The 20,241-nt window shown below is 39.2% G+C and overlaps 1 protein-coding gene across 1 annotated transcript in view; it reads left to right on the top strand.

Moving 5' to 3' along the window:
- Window positions 1-20,241, top strand: part of Cir1 (corepressor interacting with RBPJ, CIR1) — a 28,656-nt gene that overhangs the window by 1,251 nt on the left and 7,164 nt on the right. Inside the window, exons 2-7 of the mRNA XM_027420171.2 lie at window positions 824-918; window positions 4,339-4,412; window positions 4,924-4,934; window positions 5,018-5,082; window positions 5,614-5,662; window positions 7,854-7,971. Of these exons, the coding sequence (XP_027275972.1) occupies window positions 824-918; window positions 4,339-4,412; window positions 4,924-4,934; window positions 5,018-5,082; window positions 5,614-5,662; window positions 7,854-7,971 (412 nt within the window). The remainder of the gene's footprint in view (window positions 1-823; window positions 919-4,338; window positions 4,413-4,923; window positions 4,935-5,017; window positions 5,083-5,613; window positions 5,663-7,853; window positions 7,972-20,241) is intronic.

Raw genomic sequence — 20,241 nt, forward strand, 5'->3', positions numbered from 1 at the left:
TGGGGTCTCCTCTTGCTATCGAGGGTGAATGGCCCTGAACCCCTGATCTTCTTGTCTCTGCCTCCCAAATGCTGGGATGACAGGTTTAAGCCACTGCACTTGACTTTTGTATCTCCTTCTTAAATCGTGAAATAGTTTATAATGTGCAGAAGAATCCTATGAGTGCTCTGGCAATGGACCTGTGTTTTATTTTTATTTCAGTTAATGGAATATAAGTTCTTGAGCAATTGAGACTATTTAAATAACAGTGAAATATAAAGCTTGAGATACACGGTAATTTCTCTTTTGTGTGTGTGGGAGGGGGCTGTTTTTTTTTCAGACAAGATCTCACTGTGTAGCTCTGGCTGGCCTGGAACTCTTAGTAGTCCTACCTCAGCCTCCTGAGTTCTGGGATTGCAGACATGCACCAGCATGCCTGGCTAACCATGTGTGGTTGATTATAGAAGACAATGGAGCTTCCAGGACTATCAAGATGGCTTAGTGGATAAAGTGCTTGATGCACAAGTGTGAGGTTAGAATTTGGTTTCCCAGTACCCACATAAAATAATAGTGGCCCATTTGTGATCTTCACCTTCGGGATGGAGACAGGAGATCTTCATGCAAGTTGGTAGCTATACTAGTATAATTGTTGAACTCTGGGTTCAGTGAGACCCTGTTACAATAAGTCAAGTGGAAAGTGACTGGGGAAGATAATTTGTTTTAAACCCTGTACTCCATACTCACAGGCACATAGTACATACATGCAGACACGAATGTATATACACACAAAACAGACTTCTTATTTAATTCAGTTGTTAAATTATATTTTGTTTCACTAATATAGGTATGGATGGCAGAACAGAAAATATCATATGATAAAAAGAAACAAGAAGAACTAATGCAACAGTACCTTAAAGAACAAGAGTCGTATGATAACAGGTAAGTGCCACCTTTTCAGTGTTTTTAGTATAATCATTTGCAATATTGAGTCAGCTTCTCTGCCATAATTATACATGGTCACCTTTTCCAAATTTACCTATTCTTTACATAAAACACAGCTTCATTGAGTCATCCAGACTGTTAGCAAGTCCCACATGAGACAGCTTGCAGAAATAATAAGCTCTGCATGTTAACTACTAAGCCTGATTAGAAAGGTTTCTTTTAAATACACTGGAGTGAAAGATACTCAGGACACTTAGAAGAGAAAAGCCGGGTGTCTGTGCGCTGTGGCTAGAGTCCATTAGCTTCTTCCAGGATGGTACATGCCTTTAGCTGCTTTCAATGTGCTTGTATTTGGTTAATTGAGTAGTGGTGTTTTGGTTATATAGACTGTGCTCCGAAACATTTGTTTTTGAAACATTTACATTGGAAACTTGAGACATTCATCAGTTTATGGGTATTTGGATCACGCTATTAACATTAGCATATCGATATCTGTTCAAGACTGTTTTCAGTTGCTTTGTGTATGTGCTTAGGAGCAGAACTTCTAGATCTCAAGGTAATCCTTTTTTAGTTTTTTAAAGAACCACCAAACTTTTCCATAGCCTAAGCTGATCTTGAACTTCCTGTGAAGTTGAACTCCCAAATGCTGGCATGTGCCACTGTACCCAGTGTATGTGATGGTGGGAGTCAAACCCAGGGCTTGCTGTGTCAGGCCAGCACTCTGCCTCTGCCAACTGGGTTACATCTCAGCTCATTTAGTAATAACCATGCTGATAAGTATGAGGTGGTGACTTGTAGTTTGATTTCTATTTCTCCATTTCTAATAAAGCTCAGTGTTTCATGTACTTGATTTATAATTTTTAAATGGTGCTAAGACAAAATTTACACATCTGTTTAATATACATATAATGTCCAATATACATGGGTTTTTTAATTTGTTTGGTGTTGCTAAGCCATCACCATATCGAATTTCAAAACATTTCATCACTTGAAAAGGAACTGTATTCATTAGTAGTCATTCCCCATTTCCTAATTTATCCTATTTCTGCCTTTCACAAGTCATCACCATTTTATACCTATGAATTTTTGTGGAGTTATGGACTCATAAGGCAGATGATAAAATGGTCTTTTGTGACTTTTTTTCTTTACATTTAAAAGTTACACTTATTTATTTGTTTATTTAGTCAGTTTGTGCCTGTGGGTGGGGCATGAGTGGAGGTCAGAGGGCAACTTTCAATAGTCAAGTCTCTCCATGTGGGTCCCAAGGAACAAACTCAGATTCTCAGGGTTGGTGGTAAGCACCTTTACCCGCTGAGCCATCTTGCTTGCCCACACCAGGAGAGCTTTTATCTTGCCCTGCTTGCAGTGCCCCGGGCATACTTCATGCTAACTGCATTAGCCTCTTGGGCTTTGGGAGATAGTTGAGGAGTGTCAACTAGCACCAGAGTGTGTGCCCAGTGTCAAGGGCTTTCACGACTGGCTAATTTTTTAAATTTTTAAAAATATATTTTCTTAGGCCAGGCAGTGGTGGCTCATGCTTTTAATCCCTGCACTTGGGAGGCAGAGGAAGGTTGATCTCTGTGAGTTTGAGGCCAGTCTGGTCTACAGAGTGAGGGCTAGGATAGGCTCCAAAGCTACACAGAGAAACCCTGTCTCGAATATGTATGTATGTATGTCTATATATATATATGTATATATGTGTGTGTGTGTGTGTATTTACTTATATATATATGTATGTATGTATGTATGTATGTATGTATGTATGTATGTATGTGGCATATGAGGACCTTGGTGCACATGTGAGAGTCAGAGGCAGTTCTCTCTTTTCACTGTGTGGGTCCCAGGGATTGAACTCAGGCCGGTAAGCTTGGGTGGCGGCAGCTTTGGCCACTGAGACATGTGACTGGCCCCTGATTTCTTTCATTTAGCATATTTTTGAAGGTAATCTACCACATACATTAGTACACATTCCTTTTAATTAAAGAATAATGTTCCACAATAAAGATATATATTTATATGTCCTTTTGTTTTGGTTTTTGGTTTTTGGGTTTTTTTGGGGGGGGGGGAGAACTGGGAGTATAGAGTCCAATAGAGAAAAACTGAGATTTGCTTACAATAATGTATAGCATATCCTTTGTGATTGCCTTTTCCAAATACAAAGACGTTTCTTACTTACACTTTAGCTTTTGCTAATATTTAACTTGGATTTTACAGACTTAACATTAAGTTGGTGTAGCCATCCTGTTTGTTGTGGGCCTTTTACCTAAGAAACCCAACAGCAGCACACTGTACACAGAACCTACAACAGAAGTTTCAGTCACTACCTAAGATTTTTTGAGTAATAGTCATTTCTGCCTTCAGTATATTAGCCAATTGCAGAATTTTGTTAATTTTTTTCCTTGTTTTCAGAAAAAGAAAAAATTGGTTCTTAGGGCCTAGGAGTTAGCTCAGCTTGTAGTGTTTGTCATGAAAGTAAGAGGACCTGAGTTTGGATTCTAAACCCCCACATAAAAAGCCAGATGGTTAGTGCTTGCCTGTGATCCCAATGCTACAGAGATAGAAACAGGAAGATCCCTGGCCCTTGCTAGCTAGCTATTTAGTCCAATCATTGAGCCGCAGATTTAGTAAGAGACCGTGTCTAAAAAGTAAGGTGGAGGGCTGGCCAGATGAGTAAAGGTGAATGCAATCCGTAAGACCCACATAGAGGTAGAAGCAGAAAACAGTCTACATGCATGCAAACATGCTTCTACACACATCACACATAATAATTAATTAAAAATAAGGTGAATAGTTGAGAAAAACACCCTACTTCACCTCTGACCTCCACATGCATGTGCGTGCGCTCTCTCTCTCTCTCTCTCTCTCTCTCTCTCTCTCTCTCTCACACACACACACACACACACACACACACACACACACACAATTAAAAATACTAAAATAGCTGGTGGTGGCGGTGGTGTGCACCTTTAATCCCAGCAGTCTGGAGGCAGAGGCAGGCAGATCTCTCTGAGTTGGAGGCCAGTCTGGTCTACAGAGTGAGTTCCAGGACAGCCATGGCTACACAGAGAAACCCTGTCTGGAAAAACCAAGATGAAAAGATATAAAATCACTTTAAAAAGAAAAGGTTGTGGCACCAAAATATATGATAGCACATAGGATTTCAAAACTATTTCGGCAGCATTTCATAGTGATTAAGAAAATTCTGTAAGAGTAACCATGCCATCTTTTTTCCTTTCTCATTGGGAGAGCTAGAGGGAAGAAGGAAGCCGAAAAGTTACATCAAGTTCCTAATAAGACAGCACTTTTTGGGCTTTATCACTAATAAAAATATCTTCATTATTTTAGGGTTATTCTTTGAGAGATGTTATGCTATCATGCTCTTCCTTTTGTTTAAAATTGTACCGTTATTTCATTTAGATTGCTTATGGGAGATGAGCGTGTAAAGAACGGCCTGAATTTCATGTATGAGGCCCCACCAGGAGTTAAAAAAGGTACTTGCCTTGTTTCCTTTAAGCTTTAATGTGGGTATGTATGAAGGTTGAGAAGAGCAAACAGGATTTTAAAGGTTATTCTTTGCCTTTCCCATTGATGTTACTCTGTGATGATATCAGCTCAAATGCTGTCATCTCATGGTAGAATAAACACAAAATATTTTCCTAATGTGGCTTATGTCCTTTGTGGGAGGGAAATGTTCAATATTGCAGAAGTATATTCATCCTTTTATAATGTACACATAGCTGTAATCCTTACTAAATACATTTTCAAATGGAAAGTCTATTCACTGCCCGTGAAAAACATAAATGCTTAAAAATCATGATACCTATTCTGGACTCTAGTGTATTTTATCCTTCAGTCATTTGGAGTTATATCTTATGATAAAAGAAAAACTAGTTGATCCTTACAGGTTACGGTTAAGTAATACAGCATAATAAGTAGTAGACTTTTTCCACTGACATTGCTAACTTGTCCTGCTTCTCCCTCTGCTTTGAACATACAATCAAGAAAACAAAGAGGTAAGTACTCTTCTCTGTTTGAATTGATATATGGTTGACTGCGATTTTATGGAAAATTAAAGAATTTTTACTAACTCTTGTAGAAAGAAGAAACAGAAGGAGAGACGGAATACAAGTTTGAATGGCAGAAAGGTGCTCCAAGAGAAAAGTAAGCACTGGTTTGTTACTAGAGAAAACATGTTTGTATCATGTCTGCAGTCCTTCCTGCCTCTTGGTTCATTGACCAGGGCAGTAACTAACTGACTTACCGCAGACAGACAGCATGCTTCATTCTGGCCTTGATTCGAGAACTTGTTTGCTTTTTAAAACTCTACACAATCAGACTATGTAGACCAGTGGTTCTCAACCTGTGAGTTGCCACCTTCAAAGGACCATTGAAAACACAGATGTATTTACATTAGGATTCGTAACAGTAGCAAAATTGCAGTTGGAAAGTAGCAATGAAGATAGTTTTATGGTTGGGGAAATCGCCACAATATGAGGAACTGTATTAAAGGGTTGAAGCATTAGGAAGGTTGAGAACCACTGTTATAAACACTTAAAAATTGATGGTTGTTTTATATTTTTATAGTAGTAATGAATTTTTATAATGGTTTAAGAACAATAAACATTTTTCAGGTTAACTGGCATTGAATTGTTCTTTTAATACCATAGTCTTACATTTTTTTGTACTTAACAGATATGCCAAAGATGACATGAACATCAGAGACCAGCCCTTTGGTATTCAGGCAAGTGACACTTATTTTACTCTCCAAGAATAATTTTTATTTAGTACTTATATCTTTACATTATTTTCCAAAAGGTATTTGTATTAGAGTTCTCTAGAGGAACAGAACTGATAGGATGAATATAGATATTAAAGGGTGGTTTATGATCTAGCCTAGAGGACGTGGTTGGGTTTGGTTTGGGCAGTCCAACAGTGGCTGTCTCATGATGGAAAGGCTGAGAATCCAGTATCTGTTCAGTCCACAAGGCTGGTTGTCTCAGAAGGATTCCTGCAGAGCTGGTAGTCTTTGGCCTACATTGAAATCTTGAAGAAGTTGGATTTAATATTAGCAGCAACAGAATAGATAGAGGAGCTTGAGCTTGCCAGTGAGAGAGAGCAAACAGGCAAAAAGTGAAGCTTCCTTCTTCGAGTTCTGTTTATGTGGGCTGTCACCAGAAAGTGTGGCCAGATTTCAAATTCTGATCAAGAAAATCTCTCACAGGAGTGTCTTAAGTAGGGTTTTGTTGCTGTGAAGAGATGCCATAACCATAACAACTCTTACAAAGAACATTTAATTGGGGCTGGCTTTGAGGCCAGAAGTTTAATCCATTATCATCATGGCGGGAAGTATGGTGGCACACAGGCAGGCATGGTGCAGGGGGAGAAGCTGAGAGTTCTACATCTGGATCCCCGGGTATCAAGAAGAGACAGTGAGCCACATTGGGCCAAATGGAAGGAACATCTAAAGCCTCAGAGCCTGCCCCAGTGACACACTTCCTCCAACACCACCACACCTACTCCAGCAAGGCCACACCTCCTAATAGCACCATGCCCTGTGAGCCTGTGGGGACCATTTTCTTTAAAACCACCACACAGGACTGTCTGCCAGCTTGGGTTTTAGTTGATTCCAGATGTAGTCAGGTTGCCAAGCCAAGATTAGCATCACCGTGTTTAAGCTAAAACAACTTTGGTTTATATTTATATGAAATGATTCGAATGAGGAGAAAACACGAAATGTAGTAGACAGATGGAAGATGAGAATCAAGTTTTCTAGTGAAGGATAATGATGTGGTCACTAACTCGAGGTCAAGAAAAGATGTTAAAAATGTTACTGATTTAGAATCAGTCAATTGTCACTCCAGGAATGATCCTTGTGAAAAACATTGCCTTAGTCACCTGTGCATTGTCTATGGCAGCTCTTCTGACACGTCGCCTGTCACAACAGTAGGGTCGAGTAGGTGTAACATACACAAACATAAAATAAGAAAGTTAAAGTACCGTTTTTATTTCATAGAATAAGTTTGCTAACCCCTCGTTTAGAAATCTTGAGACTTTGGGGCTGGAGAGATGGCTCAGAGGTTAAGAGCACTGACTGCTCTTCCAGAGGTCCTGAGTTCAATTCCCAGCAACCACATAGTGGCTCACAACCATCTGTAATGAGATCTGGTGCCCTCTTTTGGTGTGCAGATATACATGCAAACAGAATGTTGTATACATAATAAATAAATAAAATCTTTAAAAAAGAAAGAAAGAAAGAAATCTGAGACTTCAAAGCTAGAGAGAATAGCTCAGTAAAAAACAAACAAAAAAACCAAAAAACACTTTTACAGTGTGTTGTAAGGGCCTGGCTTCAATTTGGAGAGATGTAGCTGGTATGGAAACAGGCCTGGATTTCCAACATGAAGGTTGAAAGCTCAGCTTGAGCTGCACCAGGGAGCCTATCTATGTATAAAGGGTGTGTGTGTGTAGGGGGGGTTGGGGTATTAGGTGAATGCATTAAAATTAGAGAACCTAAAATTAAACCATGACATAATTTGTTGTGATATTTTACCATTTCTTTTTGGGTGGTATTGTTTTATTATAGGAGGCATAGATAGGATTCACCTTGGATTTTAGGCAAATTTATAGTAGAAGAGTTTAGTATCTGTATCGACTTACCCACCATAGTTATAGAATCTCTTTCCCAAGAGATCTTTTTAAAAAGGAACAGCCAGGTATGGTGGTGTATTCACTCTAGGAGCAAAAGTGGGCGGATCTCTGTGAGTTCAAGGCCAACCCGATCTACATAGCAAGTTCCAGACCAGCAAGGGCTATAGTGAGGCCCTTTCTCAAGAAAGAAAAAGAAAAGGAGTGAGAGGGGTACCTAAATAAAAATGCTAAGTTGAATGTTAGGCTGTTGGTATTTGAGAACCAAACTACTGTTTATTTTTCAGGTTCGAAATGTAAGGTGTATTAAATGTCACAAGTGGGGTCATGTGAACACAGATCGAGAATGTCCTTTGTTTGGTCTTTCTGGAATCAATGCAAGTTCAGTTCCTACTGATGGCTCAGGTAAGCATTAGACAAAATTTTGTCAAACAAGGAAAGATAAAGTAAATTTTTATTTAAACTGAACTCTTTTGTTGTACTTGAGTTTAGTTTTTGTGGATTAAGACACATTCCCAAAATAGGATGATAGAGCTAGTGGTGTAACTCTGGTGGAGTGCTTTGCTTGTCACGTGTATATGAGATCTTGGGTTCAGTCCCTAGCACCCCACTCTCTTCCCTGCCTCCCCCTAGAAGGTGATAAATGGGAAACTCTTCATTATCTGAATGCTCTAAAATAGAGTTTAACTTTTCTAGCCAAGTTTCTATGAACTTTATTGTGGTTTTTGTTTTTGTTTGTTTGTTTAAAACAAGGTCTCATAAAAGCCAAACTGGTCCCAAACTCACTATGTAGCCATCGCCTTGAACTCCTGATGCTCATTCTCTACCTCTTGAGTGCTAAGATTATAGCTGTGTGGAGACAGGGTCTGACTGTGCAGCTTTGGCTGACCTGGAATACGCTATGTAGACCAGGCTGATCTTGAACTCACAACGATCAGTGTGCCTCTGCCTCCTGAGTGCTTGGATTAAAGGTATGCACCACTACTGTCCTTTTTAAAATATTTGTATTACTTGTGTTACATGCACATGTACATGCAGAAAGCCAAGGAGGCCAAAAGAGAGTGTCAGGTCATCTGGAGCTGGAGTCACAGGTACTTGTGACATGGTTGCTAGGAAACAAATGGGTTCTCTGGAAGGGCAACAGATACTCTTAACTAGTGAGCCATCTCTCCAGCCCCACTAATTTTGATTGTAAAGTTAGACACATTAAATATTGTTTACATGTTAGTAGCCTGAAATTAGGAGAAGAAATAATTTGTGGGTTTGTTTTGTTTTTTTTTGGGGGGGGGGGTGTGTATGTGTGTGCATATGTGAATAATATGTGTATATGTACAATTTGTGTATATGAATGCAAATATGTGAATGCCAGGGGGAATGCATGTCAGGGTGCACATGAGGAAGCCAGAGGACAGCTTCTGGTGTCATCCAGTCCTTGCCTTCCACCTTGTTTGAGACAAGTTATCCTTGTTGTTAGTATCCACATACTCCAGGATCACTAGCCCATGAGCTTACAGGCAGTCTCCTGCCTCCACTTCTATCTTATGGTAGGAGAACTAGTGTCTTAGTTGCTTTTCTATTGCTGTGAAGAGACTCCATTACCAAGGGGACTTATAAAAGAAAGAGTTTATTTGGCTTAGAATTGCAGAGGGTTAGTGTCCATGACCATTACAGCAAGGAACATGGCAGCAGGCAGGAATGCATACTGCCAAAGCAGTAACAGAGCTTACATCTGCAAGTAGGAGACAGACAGAAAGCTAACTAGGAATGGGGTAGAAAAGCCCACCTCCTTGACACTCCTCCAACAATGCCACACCTCCTAATCCTTCCCAGACAGTTCTACCAACTGGGGACCTAGTATTTAAATACATGATCCTATGGGGGCATTTTCTCATTTATATCACCACAGATAAATGCTGCTATTCCTGGCCCTGCATGGCTTCTGGGGATCTGGATACTGAGCCTCACACCAGCACAGGAAACACTGTTTTCTGAAATATCTCCCCAGCCTAAGAGATGGTTCTTTTTTTGTTTTTTCCTTTAAAAATTCATTTATTTATTTATTTTATGTGCCAGTTTGTATATCTGTGCAGCATGTGCCTGCAGTGCCTGTGGAGTCCAGAAGAGGGCATCAGATCCTCACAAACTGGAGTTACAAATAGTTGTGAGCTGCCATGTGAGTGCTGAGAATCAAACCAGGGTCCTATGGAAGAGCAACAGTGCTCTTAATCACTGAACCATCTAAGTCCCCAGAAATGGTTCTTAAATTTAGATTCTCCTGAATTGTATAACTAGGCTGGACTGAAAACCTCATTTCTCTTTAGTTGAGAGATGAAACCTAAAACTGAGTTTTTTACATATAAATGATATTAAACATGTTAAGTGTCTTAATTAGGGCTTCTGTTGCTGTGAAGAAACCATGACCAAGACAACTCTTATAAAGGAAAACATTTAATTGAGTGCCTTATAGTTTCAGAGGGTTAGTCCATTGTCATCATGGCAGGACATGGAGGCATGCAGGCAAATTTGGTGGTGGAGAGTAGCTGAGCATTAGTGGAAAAGGAGCTACATCTTGAGCTGAAGGCAACAGGAAGTGGACTGAACCTAGGCATAAAGTGAGCATTAGAGACCTCAAAGTCCACTCCCACAGTGACACACTTCTCCAACAGGGCCACACCCACTTCAACAAGGCCGCACCTCCTAATAGAGCTTCTCCCTCTGAGTCTATGGGGCAGCTACATTCAAATTAGCCCAGTAAGTTGGCTTTTGCTTGGAAGTTATTTACCTTCTGCATATTGCTTTCTACTTAAGAAAATGTAATTTGATTCGGACTATATCTATCATCTTGGTTCTTTTTATGAAAAAACTGAAAAGCTTTCATTTAAATTCATTATAACCTTCTTAATATTTCATTGAGGCAGACCACTAATCAAAGCCCAACCCAAAATAGGCCATGGTGGAAATAATGTACTTAATTCTATAACCTTAAACAATTCACATTACTTACGTTAGTTTCAGCTCCTGGTTTTAAAAATAAGGATAACCCAGGTGTGGTGGTGCACACCTTTAATCTCAGAACTCAGGAGGTGGGTGAGTCTCTTGTGTGTTTGAGGCTAACCTTGTCTACATGGAGAGTTCCAGGACAGGCAAGGCCACATAGAGAAATCCTGTCTCAAAAACAAACAAAAAATGATAGTAGTATAACTTCAATTTCCATCTTTTTAAAAGTAACTGTAAAACTACTTTTCCTCCTCTTTGTTGTCTTATCTTCTATATTTTAAAGCCAGTATATACCTAGTATTGGAGTTATGGCAAAATAAACACTTAGATAAACAGCCTTTCTAGAGGGCCTTTGAAAGTATGTATAAAAAGAACCTTAAGAACAGGGCCAGGGAGAATGGCTTAGTGAACAAAATACTAGTTTTATAGTTAAAAGATTAGAAGCAACCCAAATGTTAAAAGTAAGGAATGAGTCAAATAAACCATGGTCTAATGTGTGTGCAGGGATGGTTGTGTAGCTCCTTGGTAGAACACGTTCTGTTTGAAAATTAATTATTGAGATAGTGGCCAGTGTTCAGATAGTTTTGCCATGTACATATAGCCCAGGCTAGCCTTAAACTTGTGGCAGTCCTCCTGCCTCAGTGCTAGGATTGCAGATTGAGCTACCAAGCCTACCTTTGAAAATTAGTTCTTCATTTATTTATTTATTTATTGGCTTCTCTATTAACAGCTCTGGCTGTCTTAGAACTCACTCTGTAGACCAGGCTGGCCTCAAACTCACAGAGATCTGCCTGACTCTGCCTCCTGAGTGCAAGGATTTAAGGAGTGCACCACCTTAATTAATTTTCACTGCCTGGTGAAAATTAGTTCTTTTAAGACTATAGTTTATTGTTTACTTTTTCAAACAATTGTATCTGGGAACTGTATTTTGGTATTGTCCACATAAGCCAATAAATTTTGTGTTTTGAACTTTGTTTTTTAACTTACAGAAGACAGTATGTTCTACCTGTACAGTCTAATTAAAATATTAAATTAGCATGTCACATGAAAACCCAGACAGCAAGTTTCCAATCTATCAGGAACACAGACCTGATTATTTATGAATCTACCTAAGAGAAAAAGGCAGTTAGGTTAAGGCAGACCTTGTGTAGGGGAAAGCTTGACCAAAGCGTAAAAGACCAGAAATAAACCACAAGTACAAAAAAAATACACTTGGGTCACTTTAGATGATTAGACTCAGATATAAATGGCTCTCAAAAAAAGTGGGTTGGCCATTCATGCTGCAGCCTATATTTGCTAAAAGTAATAACCTAAGGAATCACTTAAATATTTTACATAAGTAGTAACTTTCTGGGGCTAGAGAGGTATCTCAGCAGTTCACAGTGCTTACCAAAGACATGAGTTGGGTCCCAGCACCTACATAGTGGCTCATAATTGCCTGAACTCCATGTCCATGGGAATCCAGTACTGTCTTCTGATCATAAATACACCACACTCAGGTGTACATGTGTGTGCACACATAAGTAAATATTTTAACTTTAGCTTCCAAGTCCCATCATAGAATGCTCCTAAGTGAGAGCATGCAGAGGGAAGTCCTTGTGATGCTTGCGACCTGAATATGGAAAGCTGTTGCAAGCAGAATTGATGTCTCAGCATAGTGCTTCTCTGCGTGTTGCTTGTTTATTTGGAAAGGGGAAGAGTTTGAAGGAAAATGAAAGTTATCCTGAAAAAACTTTAAAAGGGGGGCATATTTTCAGCATTTCTCATTTTCACTTGCAGCCTAGTCTAGTACTAAGGATATAGGCAAGATAAACTGTTAGTATGATTCTAATATAAAACATGCATACCAATTAGAACTGGAAGGATATAGGGAAAATAAAATAGTCGATAGGTTAATTTGTAAGATTACAGGCAATGTAATTAAATGTATGATTAAAATTGGAAAAGAAGTTTAAAATTTGAGCCTCTCACATTGAATGTCATATGATGGTCTTCTGAACACTAATATTTTCCTTTATATTTTTAACATATTTCCTTTATATGTTAAACTTAATTTCAAAGTAATTGGAATAGCTAAAGAGGATTCACTAGTGTGTTGTAAAGGCTGTGTTCATGATGAGAAATAGGTAGCAGACTGAATTAATTCTTGCCTCATTCTTTATAGAAATACATTAGTGAAATTTCCATTTGCAGTTTTCCCTTCCAGACTGACAAGATAATAAGTACAAGAAAAATACAAATAAATACATAGGAATTTTGATTCTTTATGTCACGTACACTAGGACTGTCTGAAGGCATTGAACTCTGTGATTAAATGAAGATAAGAATAGACCAGCACATTTTACCATCTGTGCTACTGTTATATGAGCTAGTACAAGTTCCCAGTGTAGTCAGGCCTGATAGATTAATCCCAGTCCATGAGAAACTGAGCTACATAGTGAGATTCTTAAAGTCCTGATCTATATCAGATGCACCGTCAAGGTTGAGAACCATTTGCTTAAGTCGTATGTAAGAATAACAGTTAACAGCATAGTGCTTACTTCTGTTTGCTTAAATTGTAGGACTTATAACGGTCATAAATTTTATCCTAAAGAAATAATCATGGACATGTTGTCAGAGGACAAAAAAATGCCTAAATATCTAATAAAATGATACTAAATGACTAAGTATGAGCATTGTTACCAGGGCATACTTTACTGTGCAACAATTAAAATGATAGGAAGAAACCTGGGTTGGTGGCGCACATGTCTGATCCAGCACTTAGGAGGGAGAAGTAATCAGATCTCAACCAGGGATGCACAGTAAGACCCTGTCTCAATAAATAAATAAGATGATAGGAAGATTCCTTAGTAATATGGATGTTGCTTGCAACATTTGGTCAAATAAAAAGACAGGTTATAACACATTAGATGGGAGCTCAGTGGTAGAGGCTTTGTCACAATGTACAAGGCCCTGGATTTGAGCTCTAACATCACAGTACTTAATTACCTAATTAATAGACTTGTATTTCTCCTTATCTTTAGGCAGACTTAGAGCGAAATACATAATTTAGAAAAGGTGCTGGAAGGAAATAGACCAAAATGCTAAAAGTACTTTTATTTGACTGGTAGGTTTGCCTAAGATACTTTGCCCCATATTTTTACTTATCTGTATCTCCAACCGTGAAAGTAAATCACTTTTCAAATTTTTTAATGAGCATTGTTTTAGAAGAATTAAACATTAACATAGAGGACCAGGTATTTTAAATCATGTTGCTCCATTAACAGCACCTTCATAGTCCAACCTGAATCTAACACTAGCACTTAATGAAAGCTAATAGGAACTCTTAAAAGCTTCTCAAAAACAAAATCAAAACACTGTTGTATCAAATAGGAAAGCAAACAATGGCAGTGTATTCTGAATTTGAATGTAGTAAAAAATAAACTGACCAATTTCCCAATCCACTTGCTGATTCAAGCTAAAAACGTCCTTCCATTTAAAAAAAAAAAAAATCACCTATTGAATAATGTCCTGCGAGTGAATAGAGATTATTTTTGCAATAAGGCAATTTCAGTGGATGTGGTTATCATGGGATAATCACACCCCTGGGGTACAGCCTTGTGCCTGTAATCTCCCAGGAGTGTAATTATTTCATGATAACCACACCCCCTGGTGTTACATTATTTCTATTATGAAATTCTTAGTATAGTATATAAAGTAACTTACTTTGATCACTGGAAACTGCAAGGTGCTGTTAGAATATTCCAGCTGTGAGGTTTACAGAGACCAGCTATAAGATTTACTTCTCCTTTACAGAGTTAAATTAGGCAATCAAAATGCTTCTTTGGGCTAAGCTGGTTTAGAATATCTTTTCTGCTGATAAGATCATCTTAAGTTTGTAAGTTTCCATCCACTTCAGACACATCAAAATTACCTCCAAAACTTGTGAGCTTCAGCCATGAATGAATTTTTATAAAATATCTGTCCTACAGTATAATTATATGGCATCCCACAGGCCTTTTCTATACTGGGTAGCTTTTTCCCCCCTAACAGTGTGTTATGTGGCCTGAGCCTGGCTTTATCTCAATATGTAGCCAAGGTTTTCCTTGAACTCTGGTCCTTCTGCCTCCATCTCCTGAGTGCTGGCATTAAAGGCTAGAGCCACTGCTCCTGGTGTATGTATGCAGTGCTAGGGATCACACTCAGGGCTTCATGCACACTGGAAAACACTGTACCATCTGTCACCTTTATTTTTATTACTGACTCTTAACTTTAATGTATATTGCAATTAAGCTTCTTTAGACAAAGTAGAGTGGAAATTTTAAGTGTTTTTTTTTTCATCAAATTTACTGATCTATAATTTCAAATGAACAATTCAGTTCTGTGGGTTTCTCTGTGTAGCCTTGGCTGCCCTAGAACTCTCTTTGTAGACTAGGCTGGCCTTTAACTTACAGAGATCCTCCTGCCTCTGCCTCCTGAGTGCTGGGATTAAAGGCATGTGCCACCATCACCCAGTCTCAGTTCCATAGTTTTTAATAATTTCCAGAGTTTTATAGCCACGGCAGTCAATTTTAGGGCATTTTTACTACCCCAAAAAGAAATTCCTTTCTTTCACCCTTTACTTCAAAGGGAAGGCAGCCACTGATCTATTTACATCTGTAGATTTGCCTGTTTTGGATATTCCACCCTTCCATGGAATATGCTTTTCCTATTATGATTAAACACTTACACAGCAATGTGAATTGTCATATAATTAACCTTCTAGCCCATCAAGAAACAAATTTATGTGTAGTTACCTGTAAAATAGTATGCCAGGTTGTCTTCATTAAATAAAAAAGTGAAATTCTGTTTCTTAAATGCTTCCTTTTTCTAGAGGTTTTGGTGTAGTCATGGTGTCTCTTCATAGCAATAGTAATCCTAACTGAACTTTGAACTTTGTTAGTGTCAAATTAATGTCATGCTCTAGTTTTTCAGGTTACTGCCAGCATAGTATGTCCCTTTGTCTATCCTCCTCACCGAAGAACTACTTTTTTTAAAAGACTTACTTATTATATATGCAGTGTTTCGCCTGTATGTATGCTTGTACACCAGAAGAAGGCACCAGATCTCATTACAGATGGTTGTGAGCCACCATGTGGTTGCTGGGAATTGAACTCAGGACCCCTGGAAGAGCACCAGTGCTCTTAACCTCTGAGCCATCTCTCCAGCCCCAAGAACTACTTTTAATATTTCCTGTAACACAAGTCTAGTTCCTGACAAAATCGTCATTCATTTGCTTGGTCTGGGGTTTTTGCTTCTTATTTGCTTCTGAAACCCTTCCCTGGGTTGAATTCTTTATTCATAGCTTTTCTCCCCCCCACATTTTAAATGTCTCTCTTCCCCCTCTCCTCCCTCCTCTCTCCTCTTCCCATGCTGAAGATTAGACCCAAGGATTTCTATGTGCTCAGCATGTGTTCTGCTACCGTCAGCCTCCCAACCCCCCATTCTCTTCTCCCCGTGTGTGTGTCTTTTTTTCATTGTAGTTTTTCTGTATTTAGATTTTTTTTTAATTTTATTTTATGAGTGTTTTGCCTGCATGTGTGGTGTCTGTGCACCACATGTGTGCCTGATGCCAGCAGAGATCAGATGATGGTGTTGAGTCCCCTGGTGCTGGAGTTAGGGATGCTTGAAAGCCACTATGTGCTGAAAACCAAACCCAGGTCCTCTGCAAGAGCAACACCTCTGAGCCATCTCTCCAGCTCCTAAATTATTTTTAAAGGGGTTCTTTGAAATTCTGCTGATGCCAACAAATTAAGTATTCTACGTTATTCTGTCAATAAATGGCTCCTCTGGTTTTTGTTAAAGGCATGTCTGATACTAACGGAGGATACAACTGTCATAATCTCAAGGGGTTTTATGAGTCTCAGGTCACAGTCATAGTTTCTACGTATGTGCATTCACTCACATGGGGTGAGCTCCACAGATCCTCTGATCCTCTTGTTCTCTGTCTCCTTCCTGGTACTGGGATCACAGGCATTTCACACCACACCTCAGCTTTTTATCTGAGTTCTGGAGATCTGAACTTATGTCAGAGTGCTTGCTGGTAAGCACTTTACTTCCTGAGGCATCTCCCCAGCCCTTTATGTAATTCTCATAACATCAGTCCAGCTAGTACTGTCAGCTTCAGTAGAGGAAATTAGCTTGTGGTTGTCCAGGTAAAGAATGAAATTTAGTTTACCTTGTAAATACTGATTCTGTTGTCCAAAGCAAACTTGTGGAAGAACATGAACCTTCCTTGAGCTCCACTTAGGATGCTCTCTCTGCTTTTTCCCTTTCCTAGCCCTCTGGAAGACTGAAAATGGTAATCAGTTTCCAGTTTTCTTCTGGAAATGGTTTTCTCTGAAATAGGGACTTTATCTTAACACTTTTGTATCCCTGTTGCCTTGTACAGTGTCTTGTGTTTAGCAGATAATAGTTTATTTAACAAGTGTGTGACTGGAAAAGCTTCACTAACCATTCAAAACAGCAAAGGTTATCACTTCTAAATATTTTATAATAGAAAGTTGTAAGTTTCCTATGAACTAATTTTCTCAAAAATATTACAAGGGTGAAGACAAAACAAGACTCCCAAGTCTTAGACAGATCTTAAAAATATTTTTCTATATTGTGTCCAAAGATCAAGTTCTCCATGCATCTCTCCCCTTATAGTAAGATATATAATGTATAGATACAGTTTAGGGTCTGTATTAACACCATTCAGCAATCACTGTTAACTAAATGTATTATTATGACTTTTTTCTGAGACACGGTCTCACTATATAGTCCTGGCTGACCTGGAACTTGCTATATAAACCAGGCTGGCCTCAAACTCACAGAGACAGAGATCTGCCTGCCTCTGCCTCCTAAATGCTGGGGTTAAAGGTGTGTTCTACCACACCCAGCCTCTTACAACTTTTTTAAGTTAAAAAAAAAAAAAAAAAAAAAAAAAAACCTCTTAGGTGTAGGGTTTGCGTTTGACAGATGTGGCCACTTGCTAACCACATCCTTGACAAGATGGAGACCATTACCCTCACTCTAGAGAATGTGTCTGCCCTGTCCACTTGGCCTCCTCCCATAAGCACTAACTTCTAATTCTGTTTTACTTGTTCCTGAACTTCATGTATAGTATATTCTTCTCCCTTCCCCTACTGTTTTTTTGAGAGAGAGTCTCATGTAGCCCAGGCTAGCCTCAGATTCACTGTGTAGCCATGGATAACCCTGAATTGATCCTGTTGCTTCAGCATCACAAGTGCTGGGATTACATGCATACACCACCATACCCAGTTTATGGCATACTAGGGATCAGATCAAACATGCCAGCTGAGTTACATCCCAGCCCTCAGTGTATTGTTTCTGGGGCATTTATATTTCTGTAACTAATTTAAAGTGAATAACAAGTTCTGATGCTTCATGGTCTCACAACACAGAGTAGTCTCACAGTCCCTGAGGCAAATGAATTGGATTTATTGTTGTATCACCACTTTATATGTAAATTAACTTGGAAACATAAGTAATAAAGATGTAATCAAATATGTCATAGATCTTTAGATTGATTCTGTAAGGCGAGGTTGTTTTTAACAAACAGTAATTTTGACTAGCATACAATAGAATAGTTTCATATATCCTTGCCTTTGTATTTTTCAGCCACATAAATGAAAATGAAATGTTTAATTTTCCTTTACATTCTGTCTATGAATAGAGACCCAGTTAGCTGTCTTCAGCCCTGTTGTCTCCAGCCTCCCTTAAGATGAGCTGGCGATATGTGAGGAAAATCCTGAGGATGGCACACTTTAATATAGTTAGTACAGTCTGCTCTTGCATAACCTTTCGAAAGATCATACATTGAACATCCCTGTCTTTATAAATAAACATCACCCACACGTTTTATTAATAGCCTTGTTCACTTTTTCTTGGGACTTACACTACATGTTTCTGCTTCATCCCCTGCTTTTTTCTTTACTTTTTAATTCCTTAAGTTAGCATACAGAGTAATGGATTTCATTATAGCATTTTGTAATATATGCCATTATACCTTGTTTTTATTCAATCTGTTTCTTTTTTTTTCTTTTTTTTTTTTTTTTTTTTTTTGAGACAGGTTCTCTCTATATAGTCCTGGCTGGCTATTCTGGAACTTGCTAGATAGACCAGGCTGGCTCCAAATCCAGAGATCCATCTGCCTCTGCCCCCCAAGGATTGGGAGTAAAGGCGTGAGTCACCACATCCACCTTCCATTTTAGTCTTTTTTAAAAGACAACTTTTGATAAGCTTTCTAGATTTTTTTCTTAATATGTATGTATGTGTGAGTGCCTATGTGTTTATATATATACAGTTGGTGCCTAGTGCCCATGGAGGCCAGAAGAGGGCTACAAGTCTATTTTAAGTCTCCATGGCAGCAGCAAGTTAATGGCTGAGTCATCTCTCCAGCCCCTCCATAAGCCTTCTTAAAAGCAAACTTGGTATGGTACAGTAAGAAATTGGATTAAGTATGAGATAGTTTCTGATGATTCTCATTCTCTCTCTCTCTCTCTCTCTCTCTCTCTCTCTCTCTCTCTCTCTCAACAATGTACTATAACTAGTGTCCCTGTGTGTCCTTGTGTGGAGTGAAGGGACAAACAGTGATTCCCTAGACACACAGTCAGTTTAACCTTAGGAAAGGACAAAAAGATACCAGTACTTGGGAGATAGAAGTCAGAGAAGGAATTCCAGGTCATTCTCTGCTACGCAGCCAGGTTCAAGACCAACCTGGGCTACATGAGGCCTTGCCTCAAAGCCCCTGCTCCCTCCCCCACAAAAGGCTCTGCTTTATGAAAATGATGGTGCTATGGACCAAATTAATGTATTAACTGGGAGAGGAAAGGAAAGGCTTCTTGTGTGTGTGTGTGTGTGTGTGTGTGTGTGTGTGTGTGTGTGTTTTGTGTGTTTTGTGTGTTTTGTGTGTTTTGTGTGTGTTTACGCCACACAAGTTCGGATGTCATTCTTCAGGTGCCACCCACCTAGCCTGGAACTTGCCAAGTAGGCTAGGCCTGCTGGCCGTGAGCTTCAGTTATCTACCTATCTCGGTCTCCCTAGTGCTGGGATTCCAGACAGATGCTGCTAGGCCAGGTATTTGGCACACACTTTTAATCCCAGCACTTGGGAAGCAGGGGCAGTCAGATCTGTGTGAGTTTGAGGCCAGTCTGTTCTACATAGCATGTTCCAGGACAGCCAGGGGTATATAGTGAGTCTCTGTCTCAAAAAATAAAAACAAAATAAACCAAAAACACCAAATACATGCTACCACATCTGGCTTTTACTTTTACATGGGTTCTGGTATTGAACTGGGCCCTCATGCTAGTTGAGCTCTCTCTTTGGCCCAGGAAAGGCTTTTCACACCAGTTTACCTACCCACAGCTCACTGCCCACAGTGCCATAAATCATAGGCAGAAATGCTCATTTGAACCATTATTCAGAAGGTTGAAGTAGTAATGTTCCAAGTTCAAAGTCAATTTGGGATACACACTGAGTTCTGTCTCAAGGAGGGGAAGGAAAAAAAAGCTTTCTTTGCAAAGAATGCTGAACTACTGTGAATTGGGTGAGTGTAGCCAGTGGTAAAATTCAGGTGTATGCCTTCAGCATTTGCCAGGGACTGCTGTCCCCTAACTGCTTCAAATACAGTCTTTCGTCATAAAGCTCCTTTACATC

This window comes from Cricetulus griseus, chromosome 6 (assembly GCF_003668045.3).
Source record: "Cricetulus griseus strain 17A/GY chromosome 6, alternate assembly CriGri-PICRH-1.0, whole genome shotgun sequence".
NCBI classification, from domain to species: Eukaryota; Metazoa; Chordata; class Mammalia; order Rodentia; family Cricetidae; genus Cricetulus; species Cricetulus griseus.